Source organism: Botryllus schlosseri, chromosome 16 (genome assembly GCF_051294905.1).
Source record: "Botryllus schlosseri isolate E-star chromosome 16, Bs_hap1, whole genome shotgun sequence".
NCBI classification, from domain to species: domain Eukaryota; kingdom Metazoa; phylum Chordata; class Ascidiacea; order Stolidobranchia; family Styelidae; genus Botryllus; species Botryllus schlosseri.
Window position 1 is genome coordinate 3,333,547 of NC_137251.1, and position 27,304 is coordinate 3,360,850.

A 27,304-nucleotide genomic window follows, 5' to 3' on the forward strand; every position below is an offset into this window, starting at 1 on the left:
TGGTTTCTTGTTATTTTGCATGACTTCTGTTCAATTATTTGCCAGTATTGTAATCAAAAGCACCCTGGACGTGTATATTGAATTAATTTGGATCATGAGTACTAAGGAGTAATATCCCTCCTCAAAACTTTTCATAGCATCATAATTGGTGACTCAGTAGGCAGTGGATTTTTCATGCCTACCCTGAATCATTTTGTATTGTCTAGAATTCAATAGAAAGGTATGTCTGGTTCGCCAGAGTCAGCATGGTGTTAATATCTGACTCACTGCTATTTGCTAATGTCGAAAATCACCCCACACACAGCAATACAGTCTCGCTAATGAACAGACAACTTTATCACTGTATTCGTGTATGGTTTTAGTGAACAGTGCTAACTGTAGCGTTTTAGCATGAACTTCACGAATCTCTATTTCGTATTTTTGAAGTTCATTTGGAACTGTATGTTAAATAAATAACAGAATAAACTATAAACGTGACCCTAGTGGTACTTGTCATTATACTTTGTTCTGGTTTCTTTCATGCACTACAATCAGTATCTGCCAAAATTTGTCTGCAGCACGAAGTGAAACCTATGAGGTCATTATTGCACTCATGAACAAATTGCTCATTGACAATTAATTCATAACTTAATTTTAGCTAATCTAGCGAAGTAAGTTTTTAGCGTTTAAGATAAAATGGCTGTTGATGGAATAGACCTAAGAAGTGTTCAATTTTAGTGTTTGCTTGTTCTGATTGCAATAAGAGCTCCACTTGCATTATTATGATATCATGTACAATAGTACATATTAAGGCCATAAACTATGCATTTTAACAGTGCTATTACATCAGCTCTTCGAGCAGAGTTAATAGCAATATGCCCTTTTTTCAAATTATGCATCTGAATAGTGAATAATTAAGACTATGTTGATAAAATTACTGTCATATCTCATGTGTTTCCTAAACTCCACCTTACCCTTTTGCGATATATTATAATTGGTGGTTCCAAGTCCACATACTCAATAAAACACAGCATGTGACTTGTTCCTTAATTTATTGAGAATTCGTGAATAATTAATGGGAATCTCGCATCCCTCACCACCCAGATGGTATTTCTCCTTTAGGTAATGACGGATCATATGTGCGGTTCTAAACCGAATTTACAAGATACGGCTAACCGAGATGTTTCTTATTGTTTTCCTTGAAGTTATGTCTTTCTCGTGATACCTGATAGGTCTTGTAGCGTACAGGCTCGACAGTAATATACAAGGTGTGTTTCCTGTTATTCTGCACTGAATGAAGAATAATGGGTGTGCACTTTCCGCAAATTTGTTACTAACAACTGTTGTTGTTGTACTTTACGTGTATGATCTGTTCATGAAATTTATTCCAATCCATCTCAGAGTCTATATAAGTGTATGTAACCAATTGTATATTAAATTATAGTGGTTACATATGTAACTGTATCGTTAGCAGTATGTGGCTTAGCAAATTCAACTGTCTATTTGCTAATATTCTGTGCAGTGTGCATTGTACAAAGGGTGATAAATTATTGAAACCGAAATTGCATTGTTTACTGCCCTCTGCTCAAGTTCAAACGGTGTTGGTGGCTACTTGAAAATTGTATATCTACATCGAAGTCTTAGTTGTAAAAGCATGCCCTAGGCATATGCTTGCTCAGCCGTCATCGTGGTGTGGCAATTCAACCCAAAATGCTTGAAATTCTCAAGGCAGCAAATCGAAGGACTACCCTATCTGAACTCCAGACGGATTACTCTGTCCGAGATATTTACCTTACACCTTTTTGCGTTATGATCGTACAGAGTTTGTTTTGCGCAAAGTTTATACTCTGCCTCTGCCTTTTGTTTAATCAAAAATTCGATTGGGATTAGTACTTTCGATTTTGTTTCTTTTGAGTTGTGGTCTGCTGGGCAGCTTCTTATCCGAATATTTTGTGGCATTATTGAGGTAGGATGATTTGTCATGTAGCTGGTTCTTGGATTGCGGTCATTGACACTGAGCAAACCGGGACTTAACTCATTTTAAGTGGTTGGTATACAATTTCGATGAGTACTATTGGGAAATTTTTATTTTCTTTCATCCAAGCAACACTATAACATTTAAATCGTTGACTAATTGAATTGTATTTTCTCAGGAGAACTTGCTGTTCTGCGACTCTTGCGACCGGGGTTTCCATTTGGATTGCTGCACTCCCAGGATAACGCAGGTGCCCAAAGGTAATGCGGCTTTGAATTGTTCAGGATTTTCCGTTTTGTACCCGATTACCGTGCATTTCAGGTTCCTTTGTCTGTCAAATCTGCAAGACCGAATCTGACAAGTCCGTCTCAAACAACCACAGTTCATCTACAAATAACGGTTCTTGCCCAATCATTTCTGTAGTCGACCAGAAGACATCAGGTTTGATCACTGTTAAACTCTACTCATTAACGATTTGATCACAGATGTCTCCGAATTGATCGACCTGTAGCTATTAGTTTTAATTCTTTTTGTTGTCCCAATCTCTATGGACCTTAAATCCTTGATTACTACGCACCCTTGATGTTGAAGATAGATTTTTATTTGGTATCAATACTGGTATGAAAAACTCATTAAAGAAACAATTAACCCCAGACACCGATAAAGCCAATTAGGTTTCATGCCCGACAAGATTGAAAAATCAATTTGAGAGATATCTCTGTCATTTTGCCTCGGCAGGTATCAATAGCGTTGCGTTCATATCAGTTTTCTCGATACCCAAGAACAGTTATCCGAATAAACGATCTGCAACTGGAGATATTTGTCGTAAATTCGGCTCTTTGCATATTCAATATCTTTCCAATTGTGAAGTGATTCAAAGTCTTATCTCCATTGATTTCTGATGGACAAGGCAATGTGTGTCCGGGAAAGCTTTGGTATTGCAGTTATTTACGGAATTATGTACGGAACTGGGCTTCACTTCCTAATTTTATGTAATATAATATAATATTTATTGTCTTCTGTCGTACTCGATTTTCGTAAGTCAGGCTCACAAAAAACGTGTGTAAATCAATTTGATATATCAAAGAGTGAAATTTTAATAGCAGGTATGATTGTTAAGTTATTGTTACCGTGCTATGGGCTACAGAAGCTGATCATCTTACCTTTCAACTGCCATTGTGAAAATAATCATTGACTTGAGCCTCAGTGAGATTGACGGTTTGTTCTTACTCTCTCAGAAGATGTCACGGATTCCGGTGCTAAAAGCATCACTACTTCCGGGGGACAACATTATCTTCAAGTGCCTTATGACAAAAAGCCAAAAGGACTTATCGACGGGATGACCAGGTAACGTCGCGAGAACGCTCGTGTCTTGCATGGCAGAGTGCGGACCAATTACACTTGTGATTCTCGTTCAGATTTTTCACCCCGTCCTTGTCCGGACGGAGGACCATCACGTCCATGGCACGGACCACGCAATTGGTGATCATGGGGCAGCATAGAAAACAGGAAATGGATGTCGACGAGGCTAAAGTTGACGGTAATTTTAAGCCATTTTTGACGCGTGCTTGTCAGCTTTGCTGCTGCTTTATTTGAGACCCCGTTATTGCCTTTTGTGTGATATAGCGATACCGTAAGTATGATTTTGGTGAACTTGGTATTGTTTTTGAAATTATTGACTCGGTCTACCTACCTGGTTGAGCCTTGGTCTATCTTTTAAGCCTCACTAATCTATGCATATGTGAGAGGGTGATTATTGTATTCCGAGACGCTCTCCTTTGTTGAATGTTTCTCAAACGGCATACCCTCAATGTCAACAGTTGTTTGTGTAATGAGTTCACAGCTTCACACTGTCTACCTATGTTCAAAGTCTGCAAAAGTTTATAGAACCCAGTGTTTCTTAACCTTTTTTCTTATGGACCCGACCCCTAAAACTTTTTTAGAAAGTTAACCGACCCCCTTCGCAAATATATGGGGCATTGATCAAAATCACTTCTCGAGGTGAAAATAGGTGAATCGTATAGCAATATAATATTGCCTATATTAATGATATGGCATCTTCCAGCCATAGATGATTTTTTGAAAGCAATTGTTGACAACAGCTTAATCTGACATCAAACGGTGTCATGTAACGCAGCAGCAGTCATTTGTCTTTACAAGCGGTCCATATTTTTGTAAACCTGGTTTGTCTGGGCCACATAATCGTTGCATTGGAATCAGAGTAGGCTAACTGATGTCCCTTTTAGCATCTTGGGGGGTAAAACAAATTTTTTGAAGATTTTGATTTTCTTTCGGCAAAGTATGCGTGATATATACAACGAGTTGACGGTATACTACTATATGAAACGGTATACTACTATATGAAACGTATTGGAGATGTTCACAGAGACCACCAACTAGCATAGGTCCCGCCAAGTTTTCTGGATAAATAGGATTAACAACTTAAACTGATGACAAAACCAGTCTAGACTATAGATGTATCAACGCATAATGTTTCATGGGAGTAGCCCTGCTTTGGAGCTGGAACAAAGTTATATTTTTTGTATGGTAAATTTACCCTGATGTGAACTGCTAATTATTATTTTGCGGGATCAGCATTCGTAATTGCGTCAATTGCTGTTTACAATTTGAATTCAGAAACTTGGTTGTGAGATATACATTTATAAATGCTCCTTGTTCACTTTCCTGTTTACACTATTCGTTAGTTCATTATGTAAGATAAGTAGGCTTACTGCTAATCCTATGACCTCACATTTCATGATCTTTACCTTACGGGTCAGGTTGAGGTCATATTTCTAATAAGGGGTTAAGGCTGCTGGTTTTGACATGGTTGGTGATGGAATATGATTCTTTATCTGGTAACTACTATGGAAATTACCTTGAGCAGGGTCTCAAGGGACTGATATAGTTAGCTCTGTTAACTCAGTCTGATTAGAACCTACTGATGTTTGTTAGTTAGCCTACATTACAGCTCTTCTTCTTGGATTTTACTATCATATTGATTCTTTGCTATTTTGACCATGTTCACGATATAAGATTAATTAATAACACTGTGTATCATACATACAATTATTAGAATCGAATTTAAAGGATTTGTAACATTAATGAGGCATCTGTATGTTGTTTGTAATTATGTATATTTGTAAATAGTTCCGAACACGACAGCTCTGTTTTGTAAGTCATAATTGATGCTTGGATATGATTCCAGACATTTATCAGAAAGTATTGTGTTTTGGGTTTGTTATGGAGCTGACATATTAATATTTTTTCAATATCACCCCACCCACCAGGTCTTCTCTCCGGTACTTTTCTCTCTATTGAGAGGCTATTATCTCGTATTTGACCTCGATCGCAGATTTCAAGTACATCTAGCCTTGTTTTAACAAAGCAATCTTGTGTGCGATGATAAAGCGCTGTGACATTTTTTCACAGAAGTGTATTGAGGAATCTGTTTTGTGTTGTTCCGGCTGCTGAACGAATTGAGCTATGCTTGCTGCGCTAGTTACATTAAAACTGGTCAAGTGCTATTTATAAACCGCACGTAAAAGGGAAGTAGATGTACTTGTCTCTGGCTATGCGTTTTGTTATTGTATTATAATGCCATGTCATTCTTCGATTAAAGCTAACACTAGCGTTTGTTTATCAATACGTGGGTAATTTCTCATGGGTGATTCATTGATGGCGTGGTTATGACTTGTGATTTAATTCCAATTATTGAGCACAATCGATGGGCAGTTACAGTTTGAATTGTTTTGAAACAGTATATGTCTTCCTGTGAATGTGGCCTCTTTTGTACATTCTATGGGAATCATTGTTTATGAATTATGATGTTGAATACGCCATATCATAGCTGCTGCCTGGAACATCTTTACGCTTTGTTCAACGAAATTTCCGCCTGCGATGGTGAATTGTAGTTGAATATTGTGATTTGTGACACAACAAACATCAGCTAAATACTCTTCTTCCATGCATATGCTATCAGTGGTATCACATTGTATGCCGCCGCCTCTTTGGTTTAGTTTGGGCCGCATTTATATACCTAGAACTAAGGAAATGTAGTTCCTTGTCATAAATTAAGGTGATATGCATAGAACACATTTTGTTATACAAGCTACTTGATATTAGGTTAGATATATTAAATAACCCTCCAGATACTGTCATTAACTGTCTGATTCAGGTACTAAACCATAAAACACTCCTTGCAAGCAAAATTTATGTTACGAATCCTTCAAGTGTGGGTCACAAAATACTCTGTTGTTACCATACAGGCATTGCATTTGGGCCTTTTCGAAAGTTCACATCCCGATTGAGGGTGGTGGTTGTATTTCCATCGATTGAAATATGAAACCCACAATGTGAGTCAAAGTCAATCAACAGATCGCTTGGTATAACTTTCGGTATTGACTTACCTTATAGGCAAATACAGATTAAATATAGTTACACAAGACAGTCTTGTATAGACAAGTCTTAAAATGAAACCTGGAATTGAATTGGTCTATTCTCAACACCGTGTCTATGTCATTGAGGAAAATGAATACACTCTTTCGGTTATAAGTTTTATGTGTGTCAAGTTTCATCTATTCTTCTTTCATTTCTCTTTTTGTCTGCTCTCATAACCAAAAGATGAGAAAGTAATTATTCGCACACTATTTTCTGCGAGAATATGTTATAGCAAGCTAGCAAGCTTGGCAAGAGTGTATTTTCCGGGAAATCACCTGCTTACAAATTGCTCGGGTCGCAAGTATTTTTGTAAATTTTTTTGTCATGCTGGTGCTCGAAAAGTATTTGAGGGCACTGGGACTGACCTTTGAAGAAGTGATTCCAAAATATGTCAAGCTACTTTAAACGAACAATGTATGTCAAACTCGAAATATTTTCTCGCAAAATGTGGATCATGAGAATGGTTACGCCTTACGAATTCACTGTGATGACATTACCAGAACTACAGACGGATTTTCATGTTGTGTCTGCCTTGTTATTTGTCACTGGCAGCATACTTTGCCTTGGAAATCCTTCCCGAACGCCCCGGGCGCTTTATTAATTGTGCAGATGACAGCAATGGGAACGTACTTGTTTTGTAGGTCAAGGGAAATCGTGTAAAGCGGATATTACCGAACTGGACGAGAACATGTTTTTCAAGGCGAGGGAGGAATCCCTTCAGGTGAGATACGTTTGATTTGTGGAGCGCGGTGTGATGTTTGCGGGACGAACCAGTCTGTGACGACGACTGATACGCAGTTTATGTACGATATTGTGTGTGATCGAAAAATTCTGAAATTCAAACGTCACGGGATTTTGTTTTCATAACCACTGGAAAGGTTGTCAGACCATTCGGTGACGGTGCTCTGGCTGCGGTAGAAGTAAAACTGTACAGTTATTTCAACGAGACCAAAACTATTTTCCAATTGTGGTGTGAAAACGAAAAGTCAAAAAAATACTCATATCTGTGTTTTTTTCCCAATTTTACTGATAAACGCGGTGCAGATCTGTCGAAAAAACATTTTCCACCTCACAAAGTCAAGTCTGTGAAGTAATGCAGACAGCCGTGGAAGCAGAAGTGAGTGTTGCCCGAGTTCAGTAAATTAATTCTAATCTAGGTAAAAAAGTGTTGAAAATCTCTTGTCCAGTTCTGCTCTAAATAGAAACCGCGTTTTCAGAGAGTGGGCGTCACCGAAGCGGAAGTCCCGGACCCGTCAAAAACGCGCTGCCCCGAACAAATCGAGTTCGGGCAGTTTGTCATCGACACCTGGTATTCGTCGCCCTACCCGCAGGAGTACGCCAGGTGGATGCGCGGTCACTTTTCGTCGTCCTCGCAGAATTTACCGATTTTCTTTTCGTGTCGCAGGTTGAAAAAATTATTTCTTTGCGAATTTTGTTTAAAATATATGAAGTCACGAACGATATTGCGGCGGCATGCGGCCAAGTGCAAATGGTTTCATCCTCCCGCGAACGAGATCTACAAGAAGGGGGAGCTTTCCGTATTTGAGGTTGACGGCAACATCAGCAAGGTAACACAGTAACTTCTTCGCGCGTAATAGTCCGTAGACATGCAAGCATACGACACTTGAGATTGTGGGTTTTAATTATGGGTAGGGTTGGTGTGGATATAGGGTTAGGTTTAAAGCATGGGTTCTTAATGGGGATCATAGTCTAAGTGGTTTGGAGTAAGTCAATGCCCGCACCGGACGCATGCAGCAGAAATTAGACTTATTTGCAGTAACTCTTAATTATAATATTTTTCTTCTGGGTTTAAGTCCGGTTGTATTGTTTTTTTCTTCTTGCTACAGTATTCTATAGCAATGTATTAGATGAGTAATATGGTATTTATTTGCGTTCGTGACTCGAGTGAAAATGTGGGGTTTGCCAAAGGCTTGCAGTTCAGTGCAAGAACTACTGGGTTAGGGTTATGGTTTGTTTAGGGGGTTACTTTTGGGGTAATAAACATAGGTGTTCAAAGTAGTGTGGATTGTCCTCAAGTAGGAGTAGGAGTAATGCGGCAAGACTCGATTACAAGTAAACGTAGCGATTTTAGAGTCATTCCAGAGCTACCTTGTGTGGAAGTACAAAATTAATGGTATGAAACGTAGTGGTTTTGTAAAGTATATTCGATCTGTGGTGTTGCGACTGCTGCGTTGCATACACTTAGCTGTAAACAGGTAAGGAGTTGCTTTCAAAATTGCAGGATGTGTATTTGCGACAACACAAAATAAGTGATGTTTCTGCTAATAAAGCAATTTGTAAAAAAATGCGCTGCTATCATGATGTGGTCGGTATTTCGCCCAGTCAACAGCATAATTTCACCCGGAAAAGTCATGCGAAACCATCTCAAAACTACTTTGTACTTTACCTTTTTATTTGCATGAAAATGGTGGAAAGTGGAAGTGGAAATAGTCTGGTAACAACCACTTAAGTAAGTGATGCCAGTAGTTAAGGACTCCAAAAGGTTGAAGTACTTAGCTACTAACCACTAGAGGTTATAAAATCATTCGTTCAAGTGTCACATGCTCAGATGTCAGGGCAAACGTCCTTGATACGCCCATTAGATTTGCCCTTTATTGCAATTTCACCCGACGCCAATATTCTAGGAGTGCGAGGTGATTGTAATTGGCGTCAGTGCTAGGATGTTATTGATTTCTTTATGTCGAAACGGAGTAAACAGCTAGAGCGAGCAGGGATTCATGTCCGTTGCTGCGATGATGCGAATAGTTACTGATTGCCCTGTTTTTTTTGTGCTGCAGAGTTTATTTTGAACAACAGCGTCTATTCGTGTTTAAAACTTTCGCTGACTTGATCATTTATTTTTGCAAAAAGCTGAGGCATTTTTGATATCGACTTGTAATTTGGAATTTTACTTCAAAACTTCAGGACAGGGTTCATTTTATATCCCTCAATTAATTAATTTCGAGTGATGTCTGCTTGGAATTCTGCCTTTGATTTTCTGCAGCGTTCTCGGCATCAATTTGTAGTCTGACTCTGTTTGTGTTTTTTTTTTGCATGCGCAAAACTGGCTCGTTGAACTTCGAGTTCAAATACGACCCCATGTAAACACTAAACAGTATTACGATGCAAATTACATATCGTCGTGACGATGTAAAATCGTTAACTTGGATTTTCGCACAGGACACAAAAATATTTTCAATAGCGTTAATGATGGTGTCTGCGTGCGTTCACGTGTTCATTTTGGTATTTTTGGCTTCGATTTATGATCGTTTAGTTACGTGAGCTCTGGGAACTTGAATAGTAATGAATTATTTACCGGTTCAGATCTACTGTCAGAACTTGTGCCTTCTGGCTAAACTGTTTCTCGACCACAAAACACTCTACTACGACGTGGAGCCGTTTATGTTCTACTGCCTGACGAAGAACGACAGCAAGGGCAGCCATCTGATTGGGTATTTTTCAAAGGTAACGGCTCGGTTTTGAATTTCAGACACCTGTTTTTTGGAGTGGGCGGGACCAAACTAGATTTTCATTTTAATCGAAGATGGAATGTCGCCGTTACTTCAGGCTCTTGTTTTCTCAGTATGACAAAAGTCCAATTTGTTTTTTCTGGTGCCTTTTACATCTGCTAGATTGTCATCACAGGAGTCACTGCTACCATCCTAATGCAGGCCTATCTTATGCATTTTGATGTATGAAATGCATCTGATCGGGAGATGGAAGACAATTTGATTTTGGATTTTTGCATTTGATCTAGATATTTTTAGGAATATATCTGTTGTAATGGATAAATGTGTGCTATCCAACGAGTCTGTATCTGAAAGAGTGATAATATTGTACTTGAAGGTGGAGGCCGGCGTTTCAATGATGTTTTTTGCAATTGATAATATTTATTGACGAGTCACATTTTTATGTCTTTTTTTCAGCTATTTTAACGAAAATACGGTATTTTGTGTGCTTTTTCCGTGACACTGTCCCAGCTCCACCAAATAAGAGGTCCACCTGACATACCTATTTGCCGTAAGACCTCGGTGATATTGTGAATATCACTGCTGCTATATGTCGTACAGAGAAGTAAGCAATGCACCAACACCAAGAATGCGTTGCATGGTTCAGTGGCCTTGACCCTTGATGACAGGAGATAGATGATGATATTTTCCTCGTGCGATCTGCGACTTGTCGCAGTTCGTGTAAGATCGAAATTTCGGTTCCCTGCGAGAATATTGTGACATGTGAATTTTCTGACTCATCTCGGAATGACCGGCCGTGTTTACACAAGCATTCTCTCTTTTACACGCGAAATCGCTCGCTTTTGTATGGAATTTCTAGCCAAGCGGTCGGGAGAATTGTACTTGATTTTCATAAACTGTCACTACGCCCCACTAGAGAGACGAATTGTAGCGTGGTGATGATAATGTAATATTTCTAGTTTGGTCTATGTCGTTGTGCTGTCATTGTAACAAACCGTAATATTTATGGATCGGATGCCAGTGATATGTTCGCACTTTGGATGAGCTTCAATTCTCTTTTCTTTTTAGGAGAAGCATTGTCAGCAAAAATATAACGTTTCCTGTATCATGACCATGCCGCAGTATCAGCGCCAAGGGTTTGGTCGATTCCTGATAGAGTTCAGTAAGTGGTTGTCATCAATGGTACTGGAGTGGCTGGTATTAATTCCGACCTCGTTCCGCCAGGTTACCTTTTGTCTAAAATGGAAGGACAAATCGGTACCCCGGAAAAGCCTCTCTCCGATTTAGGTCAAGTGTCGTACACGGCTTACTGGACGAATGTGCTCTTGGAGTATTTTTCGAAATGCCAGAACGGTCGGTCGCTGTCTCTCCGCGCGATCAGCAAGGATACGGGTATGTGTTTCGAAAACTGGCTTACGCTTGAAGCAAAGAGGTTTAGGGATATGTTATTACCATATAGTTTGTCCGATTATTATATCATGTCTGTGTAATCAAAGTAGCTTATATCCAATGTACATTTTACACGTTCTGAGAAAATTAACTTTGAGAAAAGTTTTCATCATGAAACAATGTGATATACATAAACATGACCAAGGTATGGCCGAAAACAAATGAAATTTCTACAAAAACTTGATTTTCTATAAATTTGAAAATCGAAATTTTACAAATGCGCAAGTACACAACGCCTACTCTGATTCCATTGTGACGGCATAAGTCGAACTGGTTCTGCAAATTTTGTTTGTAAACCAGTTGATAGATAAGAACAACTGGCTTACTCAATCGTGTACATCTCTACTTGAGACGTGAATACGCTTTGAGATATAGAGGGGCAGATGCGATAAAACTTGTCAGCTTGGTACTCAACAGAAATTGAGGTAACGTCGTACATTTCTTCTCAATTACCGTACTGGTATAGTTGTGCAACGTCAAGTCGAATTAGAAAAATGAAGGTATGAAATCTGCGCGAGTGGTGTCTAAAAGGGGGTTTGATCGAGGGGTCGCAAATTATTGGCGGTTAATCGCAGGTGGCTACTTTGTAAATTGCAAAATGAAGCTTTGCGACTAGATCCTTACGCTGCGAATAGGTGCAATTTTCGAAAATATACTCAGTTACAGTGATTCAGGGGCTATTTCGTGTGGCTGTGGTGACAATTTTATTGGTAAAAGTAATGAAAACATCCCCAATTATGCTAGACTTTACAAAATCCAATATGTAAAGAGTAAGTTGTTAAGTTAAAACATAACCGATTCAGTGAATAGGGCAATCAGGGAACAACGCTGTCTGGGCGTCCAATCTGACACTGGCAGTGACGGTGTCTGGGGTTCACCTTTTCTCTTTGTCTTGTCTGTGTGGGCGTGAGTGTTACCGTGTCGACTTCTTTTCAGGTCTGTGCCCTCACGACATAGCGGCGACGATGCAAAAGATGGGGATGATCGCACGCAAAAGCGAAACGGAAAACGTTCCGCCGTTTCAAATGAAGTAAGAACGTCGTATATCAACAATCTTGTCACCAAATATTCAATAGTATAACTGTATAAGCTAATATATCAAACTGATTTATATTATGCAAGAGGTTCGTTATGATTAGCACTCAGCGGAAAGACACTGCCAGAGAGAATACACTGCTAGTAGCGTTGGGACCCTAGGAAATCCCGATCCCGGGATCCTGGGATCCCGGGATTTAATGCAATTAATACGAATGCAATTGATACGAATGAAATCCCGGGATTTGTAAACAGCATCTAGCAAGGCTTACGCAGCGCCATCTCTTTTATTTTTGTGATAAAGCAGTGTCACAAACTCGGCTGATTGTCTAAAACAGTGGTCTCAAACTCGCGGCCCGCTTCAGCATTTTCCTTTTTCAAGTATTCGACAATATTTAACTGGAAAATATCTTATTTCGGATTTAAGAACTTATCATTCCCTCTAAAACCACTCCAAAAACCTAAATTCTATCACTTGTCAAATACCCGCTAGCTGCGAAATTATAATGCGACAGCTTTGACGATGACATGATGCATATGTCTTCTCGCATGGTGTCTAACTGTCTTAAACTCATTATATCGCCAATTTATGCCATGCACAGCTATATTTTTAATAAAATATTTAAAAATATGACTTTTTCGTGAATATTACAATGGTGAATCACATACCGACAATCCTGATGGGAGGTCAGGAAATAACAGCATGCAACATAGTTACTACTAAGAAATGGCCTACCCGAAGGCCCTAAAATTTTGAAAACACCCCATCCATCAACTCTACCGGTGAATCTGATCACACGGGCTGAGGAAGGATAAACAATGTACAGACCCATAACATGAACACTACAGTGACCACTCGCGATTTCGGTGCATATAACAAGCCTATATGTTTAAATAGATAAGTCCGGAGCTCAGCAGAAATGAACATAGACATCCTAGTATGCGCATTAGCTGTCCACGTGTCCAGCTAGTTCATTACGACGATGCCCTGGAATGCTGTCGTAGACTCCCTATTTGATGCTGTGGCCTGCCGCGTCATCAGAAACTACGAAATTGGCTTGCGAGCAAATTTGAGTCTGAGACCCCTGGTCTAAACGATGATGCTCTTGATGCTCTGATGTTTTTGCGTCAATAAAATGTTGTTTGTGTAGCTTGTATGTGTATTTTACTACTTTTCTAATCCCGGGGAATCCCGATCCCGGGATTTTAAATTTGATCCCGAAGTCCCAACCCTACTGCTAGCCTACGACAAAGTAGGCACTTATCGCTACGCACAGATACATCGACTTCATTGATACTGATTACCTAATGACTTTGAATTGCCTTGACATTTTTGCTTCCTTCGAGAGTAAATCCATAATTTTGAGACGTTGAGTGGAGTAAAGTCCTTTTTGAAAAGTGACTCGAGTCAAGTCATCTGAAAAAGCTGACGCGAGCCGTCCCAACACTGGTTGCTACTCAAATTTCTACCCGCTTTATTTGGGGAAATAGCGACACAAGTATATCTACTATAGTAGAATAACCACTTTTCACTTTACAAAATCAAGAGTGAATAAGTTTAACTGAATACTGTAGGTGGTACCGAGTAAGCGGTACTAATAGACGTGACCTAATTAGGTATTCGGAAAAGCAGTAGCGCTCTGTGACTGCCCGCATCCGCCCTGGTGTCACAATTTTTTGTGTCTCGTGCAGGTTCAATCTCAAGCGACGGAGGCGACTGATCGCGGAGCACCTACGAAAACGCCGGGCTCTGGAATCTAGCGCCAAGGTCTTGCGCAAGGTGGATCCCGACTGCTTGCGATGGACGCCGTTGATCGCAGTGAAGCCAAACTCTGGATATGTACGATTTGTAATGCGTGTAGAACTAAGCACAATGAATTGAATACTAATCGTAACGTTTTGCGTCGAATAGCGAGAGATGATTTTTTTCTAGAGATAAAAAATACGCCCCTCTTCACTAGGAGTTAATTTGTAAGCTAGAATTGTGGTTTCGATATGTTCCACCCATTTAGGAGGCCTTGAAACCTTGATTAGCTGTATCACAGCATCATTATCGCTTCATCCTCATTGTATTACAGATCGGCAAAACAGTTTCACCGGAAGACTCGATGAACCGCGACAGTAAAGACGATCGGCAGGATTCGCCGTCGTCTGACGTGCGGAAAAACGAGGGTAGTGACATCGCACGCAAGGCCGACTCTGACGCAGACTCTGATAAAGACTGTATTGTCGAAGTAGACTGCGATAATGAAGACAATTCGAATGGCGAGCTTTTTTCCCCGAATCACCCGATGAAATCTCGGAAGCGGAAGCTGATCTTTCTGTCGCCGCATCACGCCAACGGCGGTCCCATGTTCGACCGTAGCGACGCGCTCAATCAGGTCTCGGGGGCTTGGACGCCGCCGGCCAAGAAGCGCAGGAGGCGGAAGGTCAAGGATTACCCGTGGGGCAGGGTTAAAATCAAAAAGAAGAAAGCCGCCGCCAAGGTGAGTTGGTTGTTTACGAAGAATTTCCGATTTTGCTTGGTTTGTGGTGAGATTGAGGGGGGCTTCGAGGGGGGAGGGGGTTGTTGACCTTTTTGAGCGCGAAACCCGTAATTTTTTTAAACGTAAGTAAAAAATGAAGACTGATCTTGAAAAGACAATGGAGGTGGGTCGTGGGGTTTGGCTCTAATCATTTACGCGATATTATGGAGGGATAGTGCAAAGCTTAGATAGCCTCAACTTCTTTATCCAGTGGCGTATGCACATCATGCACTCATGGTATGTATATGCGCAGATCGTGTGTATGTAGATCATGAGTTGGTGTATATGCGGTAAAACATGAAGGACAAAATAAAATTACGCATCAACGTACTATTTCTAATGAAGACAATGTTGATATAGTTGTGGTTTCAATATTGTCCTTTATGGACCGCTCAAAACTAGTTAGCGAGCACCGGGTGAAGGACTCCTGGCTTAGAGAGAAGCCAAAAAAGACCGGTGGCCGAAAACATGGATTATATTATGCACTACATCCTCAGATTTTCCTAAGCTCTGGATTTTCTTGGAATCAATCTCATCCTGCTAGGTGCCAGGAATAAAATCTTGGTCATGGCATTCTTGTCACGGTATCTGGCGTATTCCATTCATTTATTGGAACTTGGTATGACTTTTCTACACCGCTCTTGCATCTCTAGTATCCTACCTTGGTCTTCGTGAACATTGACGAAATCACTATGATTGGTCGTAACTCCGCAATTGTTTTACTCGGCTTTGTGACCTTGTTCTTACAATCAACAAAGTATGCACATATTTTTGACAATATTGTTCCTGTAGCGTGAAAATTTTCCTGACGCATAGCAGATATCAAATTTTATTGACGTCTCACTATCGCCGCTTTGGTGACTCGTAATGAGATAGTGGGCCTTTTAAGGTATTAGTGTTCATCGTTGCCTCACAGCGTGATTTATATAATTTGCCCCCATGCCGAACAGATTCTACAGCCCTAGTTTCATGGGTAGAGTTAGGCCTGATAAAAGAGTGGGGGAAATCCCCAGGACCCTACGTTATGGAGTACATTTCTGAAAACAAGACCAGGCCAACGTCACTAAAAGCATAGGCTACTCACCACTCAAATCATTTCCTGAATAGGTGCATTGTGACTGGCCATTCATTTTGACGTGGTATGACACTAGGTACACGCGAATCTGCGGTTATTAATAGCGCGGGGTAAAGTGAATTACGCAGTCCACGAATAGCTTACGTCAATATGCGTGAGTCAATGGGAACTTTTGCTAGCATCATGGTTGATAAGTAATAAATGGTCTGAATATTTGAATATTTTGAATACTTACGGACAGTGTCAATACGATTTTCGATGCCGATGTTGTGAGTGATTGTCGAGCTGTTGTACGAGTTTTGTGATCATATTTCAGTCCACCAGACTTGATTTTCTTAACATATATATCTATATAATTGACCCAAGTTGAATTACTGATATCGGCAAATAATGTAGTAGTTGTATATTTCGACGTGAAAATGCTTTTCGACTGATTTCATTGATGAGTCTTGTTCGAAATGATTTTCAATGCCTGATTTTGCCGTTTTATTCATGAGGTATATGCGCCTCCACTTATGTTAAGCAAGTATTTGTACGCATCAATTAGTGTTGTGTACATCATTTTCAACTCTCATATTGTCGCAAAACCGCAGGATAATGTCTCTTCAGTAATTCCACGAGTTTTTATTTTTGTCGTGAGCTAGTGTGTTGATATTGACGTCTTGTTTTAAATATGGTCTTCCATCATATTTGAACTGCCTTGCAAGTTTTGGCCCGTAATTCGTCAAACGAAAAATTGTATTCCTGTGTTAGTTCAGCATTTTAAGAACACAGAGTAATTCAGTTGTCCGTAACCGATGTGTCGCACACAGCAATGCCCAGCTTAGCAATCAATGGAACTAAGGAGCCTATGTGCTTCGCTCTTTGGAGCTCTTTGACAGATTTAAAACCGAAAATGAAACTGCTAGTGTTGTTTGCTTTGTTAGGTTGTTCCATTCTTAACCTTGCTTCGATATTTAGAAAACGGAAGAAAAAACAGACAGCTGCCATGGAGACGGGTGGAGATTGGGGGCGCCTCACATGACTTCCGGGGAATCGGATAATTGTGGGACGGACATTGATGTTTTTCCAGAACGTAAGTAATGAGTTAATGCTGGCGACTGATGTTCACGTGTCAAAGTGAAATAACTTTTGTTGAACCCCCTGAAATTCACCGAAGGCAGACAGTTGCTGTATCACTGAAACTGATTATGTATTTGGGAAACCGTACTTATTTGTGGTGTCGTTAATTGTTTTGTGTTGATCGCTAAAATAAAATTTGCAATTTCCTAAGTCTCTAATTAACTGCTAGAATTCTAATTAAGGCAATTAGCTTAATGTAATTGGTAGTTTTGTAGTGGTGACGTGTCCAAAGTAGCCAAAACGACACGAATTGACCCTTATTTTACCGGGGTTAGCAGGGTTGTAAGCAACTCTCAAGGTTTCGAGTCGCAAGTCAATTTGAACAATAGAATGTGTCGAGGTATGCGCCATAACTCGAGTCGAGTCATTTTCCGTTTTTAAGAACATGACTCGAGTCATTACAACCCTGCGTGATAGTCTGGCGTCTGAATGCTGTGTCCGAGCACTTGCCTGTTCTTTGAATCAAGCCTTCTTGTTACTTTACAGGCCTGTACTGTAGCAAGTCTCCGAGGCACAAGTCAATCTCACTTTTATAGTTTTCACTCGAGTCAAGTCGAGTCATTTTCAATTCACCACCGAGTCAAGTCCGAGTCAAGTCAGCGAGCAGAGGGTCGAGTCCAAGTCATGGTATTGACTGCTCAGTTTTCAGTTAAAGTCTTGTTAAATCCACTTTTTATAACTCTGTTCGGTTATATCGAATGGTTCGCATTTATAATATACTAATTTTCCTCACTTCTAGCAGATTCTGGTCGCATTTTCAAGTACCAGTACCAATAGATGGATTCTCAATAGTGTGGTTACTTTACTATTCTTCGAAATTATGATGAAATGTTGGTTCTGGCTGTCTGTCTCGAGTCATATGGTTTGGATCGAGTCATGCACAATGACTCGAGTCAACAGTCGATTCAATACAGAGATTGACTTGAGTCGAGTCATTTCCGCGTTTTGAGAAAATGACTCGAGTCAAGTCTAGTCATCAGAGAATCTTGACTCGAGTCATTACAACCCTGTTACTTTACTACGTCTCACCCGGTGAATATTTACAGCACGTGCAAATGGTACAGAGAACGGCCACAGCGAACGCGTGTCAGGTACGGATGGAGGGGCCCCCACCCCAAACGGCATCACAAAGAGTCGTAACGAAAGCAGACAGTCGACGCCCGGGGGTAACGGAACACCGGAGACGACACGGTCCAAAGCGTTACAGCAGCAGAAGCTGCTCAAGTATTTTTCGCCCAAATCGAACGGGACAGGGGCGCCGTCTGACGCGACTCCGAGGTCGTCCAGGGCCGAACGCAAGCTGAAAAGCTCGCCGAGAAAGATCACCCCCCATTCCGAGAACATATTCGAAGAGTTTCGCAAAGAATCGGAAGGCTACTCGAAGGAGTGTGAAGGGGCGAAGAGTCCCGGGTCGCCCGGCGATAAAGCCGGGTCTATGGATTGCGACTCTGACCGTGCGCCCGAACCCACTAATAATGGAAATACTGAGAGAGAACATTTTTTAGTGCATAGCCCCCAGCTTCTCGAGCGACTCTCCCGGGATGCGAAAAGCGGCGACGCGCCGTTTCTGCCCCGGACAACCGGCGGGGCACTCCCGCCCGACTCGCCCGTTTCGTTTCTGCAGCAGAAGAAAGAGGTGCCGGCACTGTTCACGAAAACGGCGTCCGTGGCGTTTCGGCCCGCTGACATGAAGTACCGGGACGGTGGACGCCGTGACGGGGACTGCGGCGGGGCAACCTCGTCGTCTTCGTCTTGCACCGGGTCTGACACGTCTGGCGACCTGACTTCGTCCTCTGCTGACGACGACGACTCGTCGTGTGATGAGTCGTCTTGCGACAGTGATGGACCGGCGGGGCAAAGTTTTGTGCCCCGCCAGTCTGCGGTCGGTTTGCAGAAAAAAATCCGGACCGATGTGAAAGTCGGGGATTACCGCGGCGTCGACACGAAGGGTAGCGATTCGGACCGGTCCGGTGACGGTGGTAGAGTGGACAATGGCTTGGGACTGGGGGCTGATGGGAATAATACTCCTGTTGAGTACGGGGGTAGTGATTCAGAGGACAGAGGCGAGTCGGATAGTAATCTACCGACTCGGACAACGGTAGAAAAGATGGATTCGGCACCGAAAATTCAAGAAGATTCGGACGGAAATAATAGCGATGCTGGTTTCGAAAATGAATCTAAAACCGAACGAAACAGCGATGTGCCTGGCGACAAAAACTTTGAAAACAGTGACCCGGCCGTGGAGACGTTTGTGGCACCTGAAAGTAAAGCCGACTGTAATAGTCCTGATGCGTCGTCTCCAAAGAGGCAGGACGATGTTAGAAGTCCCGCTGGGTCCGATAGTGGTGACAAAATTTCACGAGACTGTGATGCAACAGTGGTTTGCGACGATACGAGACAGTCGGCGACATTGGCCGAGTCTGTTATCGTGAGTCGGGAGGAAGGATCTCCGCGGGACGGCGCCGGTGCGGAAATTGAAGACAGTAATGTACAGGAGAGGGAAGGTTTGTGCGTTTGAAATTTTCTGTGGTTCGTGCCGTAGACTGAGCGAGGTCTTGTTTTTTAGTTCTACCGCACGACAATCTTGGCGATGTAGACGCTGGCCAGCGGACTACAGATATCGAGGCTGATTTGCAGGTGAGCGTCTCGTTAATGTTGTTGGTTTGCCTTATGCTAACATATAAATCAAATATATTGAGTCACATGTAAAGATATCACCAGGGTTGTAACCAAGTCACAAAGCTCCGAGTCACAAGTCAATCTCACTTTTATAGTTTTGACTCGAGTCAAGTCGAGTCATTTCCAATTCACCACCAGGTCAAGTCCAAGTCCAAGTAAGCGAGCAGAGGGTCGACTCCGAGTCATGATATTATGACTCGAGTCCGAGTCCAAGTCATTGTGTTGACTAATATGTTGTATAATATACTAATTTTCACAAATTTTAGCAGTTTCTGGTCGCATTTTCAAGTAGCAGTACCAATAGACGAAATCCCAATAGTGTGGTTACTTAACTAGTCTTCGAAATTACAATGAAATGTCGGTCTTGGCTGTCTGAGTCTCGAGTCATATGACTTGGTTCGAGTCATGCGCCATGACTCGAGTCCAAGTCGAGCCAATACACAGATTGACTCGAGTCGAGTCATTTCCGTATTTTGAGAAAATGACTCGAGTAAAGTCAAGTCATCAGAAAATCGTGACTCGAGTCGAGTCATTACAAACCCTCGCTTCTTGGAGGTACAGAACCTCAATATACAATTGAATAATATATTCGTACCGGTGCTGAAATAAACCCGAATATTTAGGACTGACTCTAGTCAGGGTTAATTGTAGAGAATTGGAAATAATATTGTGTATCAACAATCCTGGACTGTATGCTATGCTGATATATGAATTCTATTGTAAATATTGAAAAATGTCTGAACTAGCCAACGGTTCGCATGATTGCCTTCATACTTTGATAAGGTTGCTAGCAACACATGATTGTATATCTCATACAGGTGTAGTGGACAGTGTTAAGTGCTGTGAAAATACTAATGTGAACCCTTGTACTAGGATGCCAATGATTGGGTCGATGAAAACTGCAGGAGTTTGGAAGAAGAAATCAACAACGCCGAGATCAATGCTGCCGTCGCCTCGATAACGCCTTGTCCAGGTAAGAATGTAGAATAATCACACTTGTTTACGCCATCTAGGTAATTTTTTATTACACAACTAGCTGTGCTTTTAATTGGTCGTGTGCACAAAGTTCCATGCCCCGGATCTCTATTAGTACAAGGCCAAAGATGTGGAATGTCGTGCCGGTGGAGAAGAGAAGTCTTAGATTCTGAAATAAGAACCAAAAAAACTTGTATATTAACCCATATTAGATCATACTGGCCTTGTTTTTTCTCATCTTCGAACATTTATCGTGACTTTGTTAGTTGTGCTTGCTTGTTTCTGCTTATTTATTATTATCGACACTGTTAGTTTCAATCGAAAGGTGTATCCTGCTGTGCTGATTTTGCTTACTCGTCTGACCGTTTCTTTATCTTCAGACATGGACGGATTTCAAAACGAATCGATGTACTGGACATCGCCTGCTAACATCCAACAACAGTCGCAGATACCGCAACTCGAACAACTGCATAACCAACTCAAGCAGAACTGCATGCCTAACGTAGAAACAGCAGTTTCGCCGCCGAAAGAATCGCGCGATCTGCAAATTCACGTGCCTGACTCCATAACCGGCATGCCATCGACTCAAAATACTCAGAGCGAAATCGGGCCTATGACGGGTCCAGAGATGCAAGTGGCCGGCCCTCGTGTGCGCGGGGCTAGCGACGCGTCTGCGGCCGATTCTTTCCGTCAAATTCAACAAACTTTAGAACCTAACGTAGGCACGATGGACGGTAATACTGTGTCGTACGGCGTCGATAATTCTGTAAATTTAATGCCCGGAGAGCCAGCGGGTGAATCTCAAAATATATACGCTGGATATTCGGGTAGCGCTACTTTTTGTGTCGAGCCCGTGGTCGAATCTGACTTGCGAAAACGGACGCAGCTCTTGACGGACACCGCAAGCATTGATGAATTTTGTGCGGGTCCGTTATCGGAACCCGGCGTGTCGTTAGACGCAGACGAATGCCGGGACAATACGTCCGCTTGCCAGTACGAACAAAATCGGGGCAACAGCGGCTACCAGCAATCCAACTCGGTGTTGGCGCCGATAAGTGAAACGCCGCAGTCCGAACTGAACGCGCCGCCGGCGCCTGGGGGAACGCCGTATCTCAGGCACGCTTCGCGGAAATTGGGAGGCTACGGGCACTTGCGTGGTCAGGGGCAGGGCGCGAACCCGCACGAGCCTTGCTCGAGCGGTTACGAGTCTTCGAGCGCGCACGGCTCGAGTCCGTACACGTCGCCGGAGAGCATGAACAGCTGCGACAATCCGATGGGTGAGTGCGGGCTTTTAATTTTATTTACTTCTTCGAAGACCTTCTTGGAGGTACGGAATTTCAATATCAATATACAATTGCATAGTGTATTGATATTGGAATGAACCCGAATATTCTCGGCTGACACTCGTCAGGGGTAATCGTCAGCAACTAGTAGAGAATGGAAATGAACATCGTATATCAACAATTGTATCACAAAATATGATACATAAATCAGCACGTCACTGGCTTTATTGACACACGCATCACACTTGACTCATCCGCTCAAGCTTGGTGCTCAGCGATCAAAGGCCATCAATCCTGCCATTGGCAAACATCTGTTGGATAATCCCGCTTGTGCGAAAAATTATCGAGACGACAGATTTCGTGTTGTTGGAAGGGGCCGTTTACCATTTCATTTGTGTGACTTGTAATCGACTTTAATCGAAATGCACCAGCCAAGGCTGTGCCAACAAAAAGAGCTTGTGTACCATCTAAAAATAGTGCGTTGAACGCTCTAGTATCCGAAATTTCATGCTGGTGACGTTGTATTTTGTGATACGATTGTTGATATACGATGTTCTTTTCAATTCTCTACTAGTTGCTAACGATTACCCCTGATGAGTGTCAGCCGAAAATATTCGGGTTCGTTTTAATACGAATATACTATTCATTTATTTCTTCCTGAATGACTCAGAAACGGCTCGAGCCGCCGCCCTGAAATTACTTCACTTGGACTCGACCTTGGCCTTGACCGTCATTATAATATCATTACAAGCACCCGTAAAAATATTCATTTAGTCTGGTGCATGAGAACGAAATTGAGTAACAAATTTCCTCAACATTATTTTCCCTCTATACAAATCTGAGGAAGACAGTTGCTGGCCTTGAAGCTAATTTCTGGGGTCGTGATTGTCATTAATTTAGTCGGGCCCTGCTCACACTTGTAATAATATGTGCGTGTAGAGTAGAGATATTATTCCGTGGACAGATGGGCATGTTAGTTTGATTTAGTGTTAGGTTAGGGTCACGGTGGGGTTCTTGCGGTATATATATAAGCGTTAGTTCCAGGGTTAGGGTTAGTTTTGGGGATATAAAGTCACGTGCTGAGCGACGCCTGCTAAAGTGTAACATGCTCAACTGTCATTTTCACTATCGCGTGCTCAAATGTCGGGCAACTGTTTATAATATAATAATAATAATATAATGACCATGTATAATTTTGTGACTTTGTTATTTGCAGGGGTGGGCAATCCCAGATCGTCTGTCCAGAACAGGCATTCTCAACCCCCGAACGCGAAATATGAAGCGTCCATTCAAGTCTGCTCCGCGGCACCCAACTCAGGTGAGTCGAAATTGTCATGTAGCATAGTGCGCACGTTGCCGCAACGCCATGTCTTGTTTCGTTCAGTGCAAAGCAATGCCGGGTCGGACATAACGACCGGGGCTCCACTCGTTCAGGCTAACCCGGTACAACAAATTCCGCAAGATTCTTGTCAGAAGATACCCAGCGTTCCCATGCGGCCCGCTTCCAATCTCAGCTCTACGAGCGGCACCTACATCTGCCCCTCCCCAAAAATGGGTCCCTGCCGGTTGTCGCAAAGCCCAATGGCGCAGGGGCCGGTTCAGTCGCCGAACGACCCCAAAGCGCTTTCTTCGTGCCTTCTCCAACAGCAATCGCCTGGGTACATTCAAATCCCTGGCGCTAGAGGGAGGTCCCAGTCTTATTGCGGCACGGGTCCGCCGAGTAACAGTAGTATGGATTGCGGGCAGCAGCCCTCCACGCCGACGGCGCATCAGACTACTTTTTCGCCGGGCCTGCACGGTCTGCCAGAGACGATAGACGAGAGGCGGCATGCGTCTGTGGACGCAGTGCGTTTGCCTGATAAAACCGGGCCGTTACGGAAGCGACCCAGGAAATCGGCCCAAATGATGCAGCGGGGCGAGAATTTGACAGCCTCGCAGCGTGGACACAATACTTCCATATCTCCCGACGCAAGGCCGGGTAGTGTCGAACGCCGGCACAGGCCTGGGTTGGACCGCTCGTCCTGGTCGGTAGGAGGTTCCTCCGCGCAGAGACAATGCGAGTATTCAAAATCTGCGACCCAATTCCCGCCAGACGTGAGATACAGTGAGGAATGCTCGCAAGACTACCGCCGGGGCACAGCTGCGAAGCAGCCGGCCCACCCGGGACAGCCGCACTTTACCAGCGTGCCCCCGTACGCGCAGTCGCAGGGCGTGTATTGCACGCAATCCACTGTGCCCTCGATGCAATCCGCCCATCCGGGGCTGTCGGACAGTGGCGTGGCGTACCAGAGGCACTGGCTTAGCGCCGGGTCGATACCGCCGGACCCTTCGGGATATTTCCAACAGTACGCTTACTCTCAACAGCACATGCCTAGATTTCCAACTAATCCTGTTTATCCTTCCGCCATTGAACTGCAGTACAATCCGGGCAATGCGGGCCACTGGCCTACCCCGTCTCACAGACTAAATTCAGCCACGTACAGTAACAGTGACACGGCGCAACAATACCGTAACGAATCGCACATGCCCGCACACGACTCAAACGACGCCTTTTATAAACCAGCCACGTCGTCATTTTGTCATATACCAGGCGACCACCGGCCCTACCATGGTTATTCGTACCAGCCGTCACAATATCACGAAGTGTACGGCCACCACGGCGCTAATGCGATGCCGGTCCGGCCCGCTAACGTGAGCTACACCGCTCCACATTATTCGGCGAGGTGATGATGTCTACCTGTTTTTTTTTTGTCTGTTTGCTCTTTACTTTTGCGTAAAGCTATCTGATAGTGGTGTCTATGCCTTAATGCTTCGCGTACGCTTTGTTAATAACTCGTAGTTGAGCGTTGTTGCATCGGATGAAATAGTCGTTTGCGTCTCATACTGATGCGTTTCGTAAGCTTGCACACCATACCTCGATTATGGAGTTCGTTCGAGGGTGTACATAAGTTTTTTTTCACTTTGAAAATGTCTCGGCAGTTTTATATTACTAGTTGATAGCTTAGCGCTGACTTTTCGCGTGCTGAGTTCTATGTTGAAGTAAATTGGATTTCCGTACACAGCGTGTGTGTTCGTGTTGGGAGGGTTGGGGCAAGAGATGTCAGCCTGGATTGGCTTGCGAGTTGGCCTTCGCGAAGTATTTGGAAGGAAGAAAAGTGAACAAAACCTATTGAAATGTTTACTATAGTGAGTTGCCTAAGCTATGTCAGTTCAAAACAAACCGGCGCTACGATTCATTCATATCATCCTGTCAGAACGCTTGATATACAATGCGATACAATGATTCCGAAATTTGAGAATCCGGACTTCCATGGGCATGAGGTAGGGTGGTTGGTAAAGCCATCGGCGCGAGGGACCACGCTTACAGCAGAGTGGACCCTTGAAAAAAGACCTCGCTCGCGCTAAATGAGTTTGGTGCGTAGTGTACATTGATATTGTCGTGCTTTAGTTAGTTTTTAGGTACGTATTTTTTGAGGTCGTTAGTTATAATTCCAGCAGCGTGTTTTAAGAAGTGAGTATCTCCTAGTTCTAGTTGCGCATCGAATAGTTCATGAAAGTCTGCAGGGGTGATTTTACGCAAAGGCTTGTTTTGGTCTGAGCAAGTGTTGATTATGGCGTTGTCACTTACTGAGATGGGTGAAAAGATTTCGTATGGCGAATCTCGAGTCCCCCAGTTATGGCGCGCGTTCTATACAAGACGACGTCACGCTCCTTCTGAGGTCCGCGAGTCATTGGATGCGTTGGCGTGAACTCCAATCTTTCCATAAGTAAAGCATCAATAGACTTCAAATGAAGCAGTCGGATTCATTAGGTTCTTCAGCACCGTGACAACATTGGACGACGTTCGACGAATTAGTACATCGCTCTCACTAACTGCACCAAGATGTGCACCGTGGTTCGTAAGACACAATTCCTTCATGATATCGGCTGACTACTATCTTGAATTCCTTTCATTCCCGGACAGCTGACTTGTTTGATCGCGCCGACAAAGTGTTACGCTACGGTGACGAAATGCATGCCAGAAATTTGACAAAAGGTTATGAGCGGTGACGTAAGAGTGACTGCGATACCTTTGAGATATAGTGGAATGGTATCCGTGAAAATCCAGTTCGAAAACGGCGGCTCTGTGAGGAGAATGGTTGCTGCCAATATATTTTTCACTCCTACAACTTTACTATGAGAATCCATCTTATTTAGAGCTCATTGCCACTTTAAACTGCTTCTATAGCTCGTTACTTCATTTGGTAACTGTAGGCTTACCATATTTCGGAAATGAAAAAAGAGGACACACACAAAACTGCAGAAGAATTCTCAAAAACCGGTAAATTTTTCCCACTTCATGATCGGTTGACTAAAAAAAAAAAGGTCTTCTTTTCGCTCAGAGCTGAAATCACCGCTTTTCCCTCCGAAATTCCGGCCGGAGCTTCACTTCTGCGCTAATTTGCGGCATGTCACTCGCAATTTCCTCTAAATCTGACCTAAATTTTCAAAAAAGAGGACAAAATCTCAAAAAAGAGGACAAAAGGGCGTCCTCCGAGGACACTTTCAAAAAAGTCAAAAAAGAGGACAAATCCTCTTAAAAGAGGACGTATGGTAAGCCTAGGTAACTGTCCCTGGACTAGAGAGTACCAAAATAAGGGCTGGATTAAAGATGAACATGAACATGTGTTAGCTGTCGATCTCATCTTCAAGGTCCGTCGAGGTGTTCCGGCGGGGTGGGTTATGTCATTCACCATTCCTAGAGTTTGGAGAGAGATTAAAAACATTATGACGGATGTTATTACTTCTGCATGATAATGGCTCTAAAATTTTGACGAAAAGATTCCCGAGCCCTGATCTAGTTCCTCACTATTTCTTGGACTCTAGCACAGGTCAGTACTGGTATTGCGAAGGAAATTTCAGTTTTGACCCGCCTATATAGTTGAGGTTTATGGATTCACAAATGGCTTAATTTGGCAACGGATGACTGATTCGAGTCTATCAGTTAATTTTTCTACGGTAGCTGACACGATAGCCTCATAATCCTCTCGTGATCGATGATATTGGCCAGCCCTGCTATTGGTGACCGTAAGTAGGTTTTGACAGTATAACTTGTGACAAAACTCAGCGATGCAAGAAAGCATAAAAACATGTACGGAACAAAAAATAATTGACAGCATCAGCAAGTCGCCCGCGTGAGATTGTTCATCTATTGCAGTGGTTCTCAAACTAGGGGGGTGCACTCCGTTGAGGGGCGCGAAAGCACCTAAAGGGGGACGCGAAGCTGCGGTCAACTTAAATATTTTTTGCGCATCGCG

At 42.8% G+C, this 27,304-nt stretch overlaps 1 protein-coding gene across 2 annotated transcripts in view; it reads left to right on the forward strand.

Moving 5' to 3' along the window:
* The window catches only part of LOC145459306 (uncharacterized), a 31,442-nt gene extending 6,378 nt beyond the window's left edge, over positions 1-25,064 (forward strand). The window contains exons 7-26 of one of the 2 annotated variants that reach the window (XM_080337951.1): positions 2,133-2,214; positions 2,276-2,395; positions 3,193-3,301; positions 3,373-3,494; positions 7,036-7,115; positions 7,612-7,736; positions 7,800-7,962; positions 9,719-9,859; positions 10,933-11,026; positions 11,089-11,256; positions 12,250-12,343; positions 14,041-14,188; positions 14,427-14,834; positions 16,909-17,023; positions 18,117-19,574; positions 19,637-19,707; positions 20,623-20,722; positions 21,105-22,001; positions 23,224-23,325; positions 23,392-25,064. In XM_080337951.1, coding sequence (XP_080194077.1) covers positions 2,133-2,214; positions 2,276-2,395; positions 3,193-3,301; positions 3,373-3,494; positions 7,036-7,115; positions 7,612-7,736; positions 7,800-7,962; positions 9,719-9,859; positions 10,933-11,026; positions 11,089-11,256; positions 12,250-12,343; positions 14,041-14,188; positions 14,427-14,834; positions 16,909-17,023; positions 18,117-19,574; positions 19,637-19,707; positions 20,623-20,722; positions 21,105-22,001; positions 23,224-23,325; positions 23,392-24,734 — 5,940 coding nt within the window. In that variant the 3' untranslated portion in view covers positions 24,735-25,064. The remainder of the gene's footprint in view (positions 1-2,132; positions 2,215-2,275; positions 2,396-3,192; positions 3,302-3,372; positions 3,495-7,035; positions 7,116-7,611; positions 7,737-7,799; positions 7,963-9,718; positions 9,860-10,932; positions 11,027-11,088; positions 11,257-12,249; positions 12,344-14,040; positions 14,189-14,426; positions 14,835-16,908; positions 17,024-18,116; positions 19,575-19,636; positions 19,708-20,622; positions 20,723-21,104; positions 22,002-23,223; positions 23,326-23,391) is intronic. The other variant, XM_080337952.1, reaches the window with a different exon arrangement.
* Positions 25,065-27,304: the final 2,240 nt, after the last annotated feature.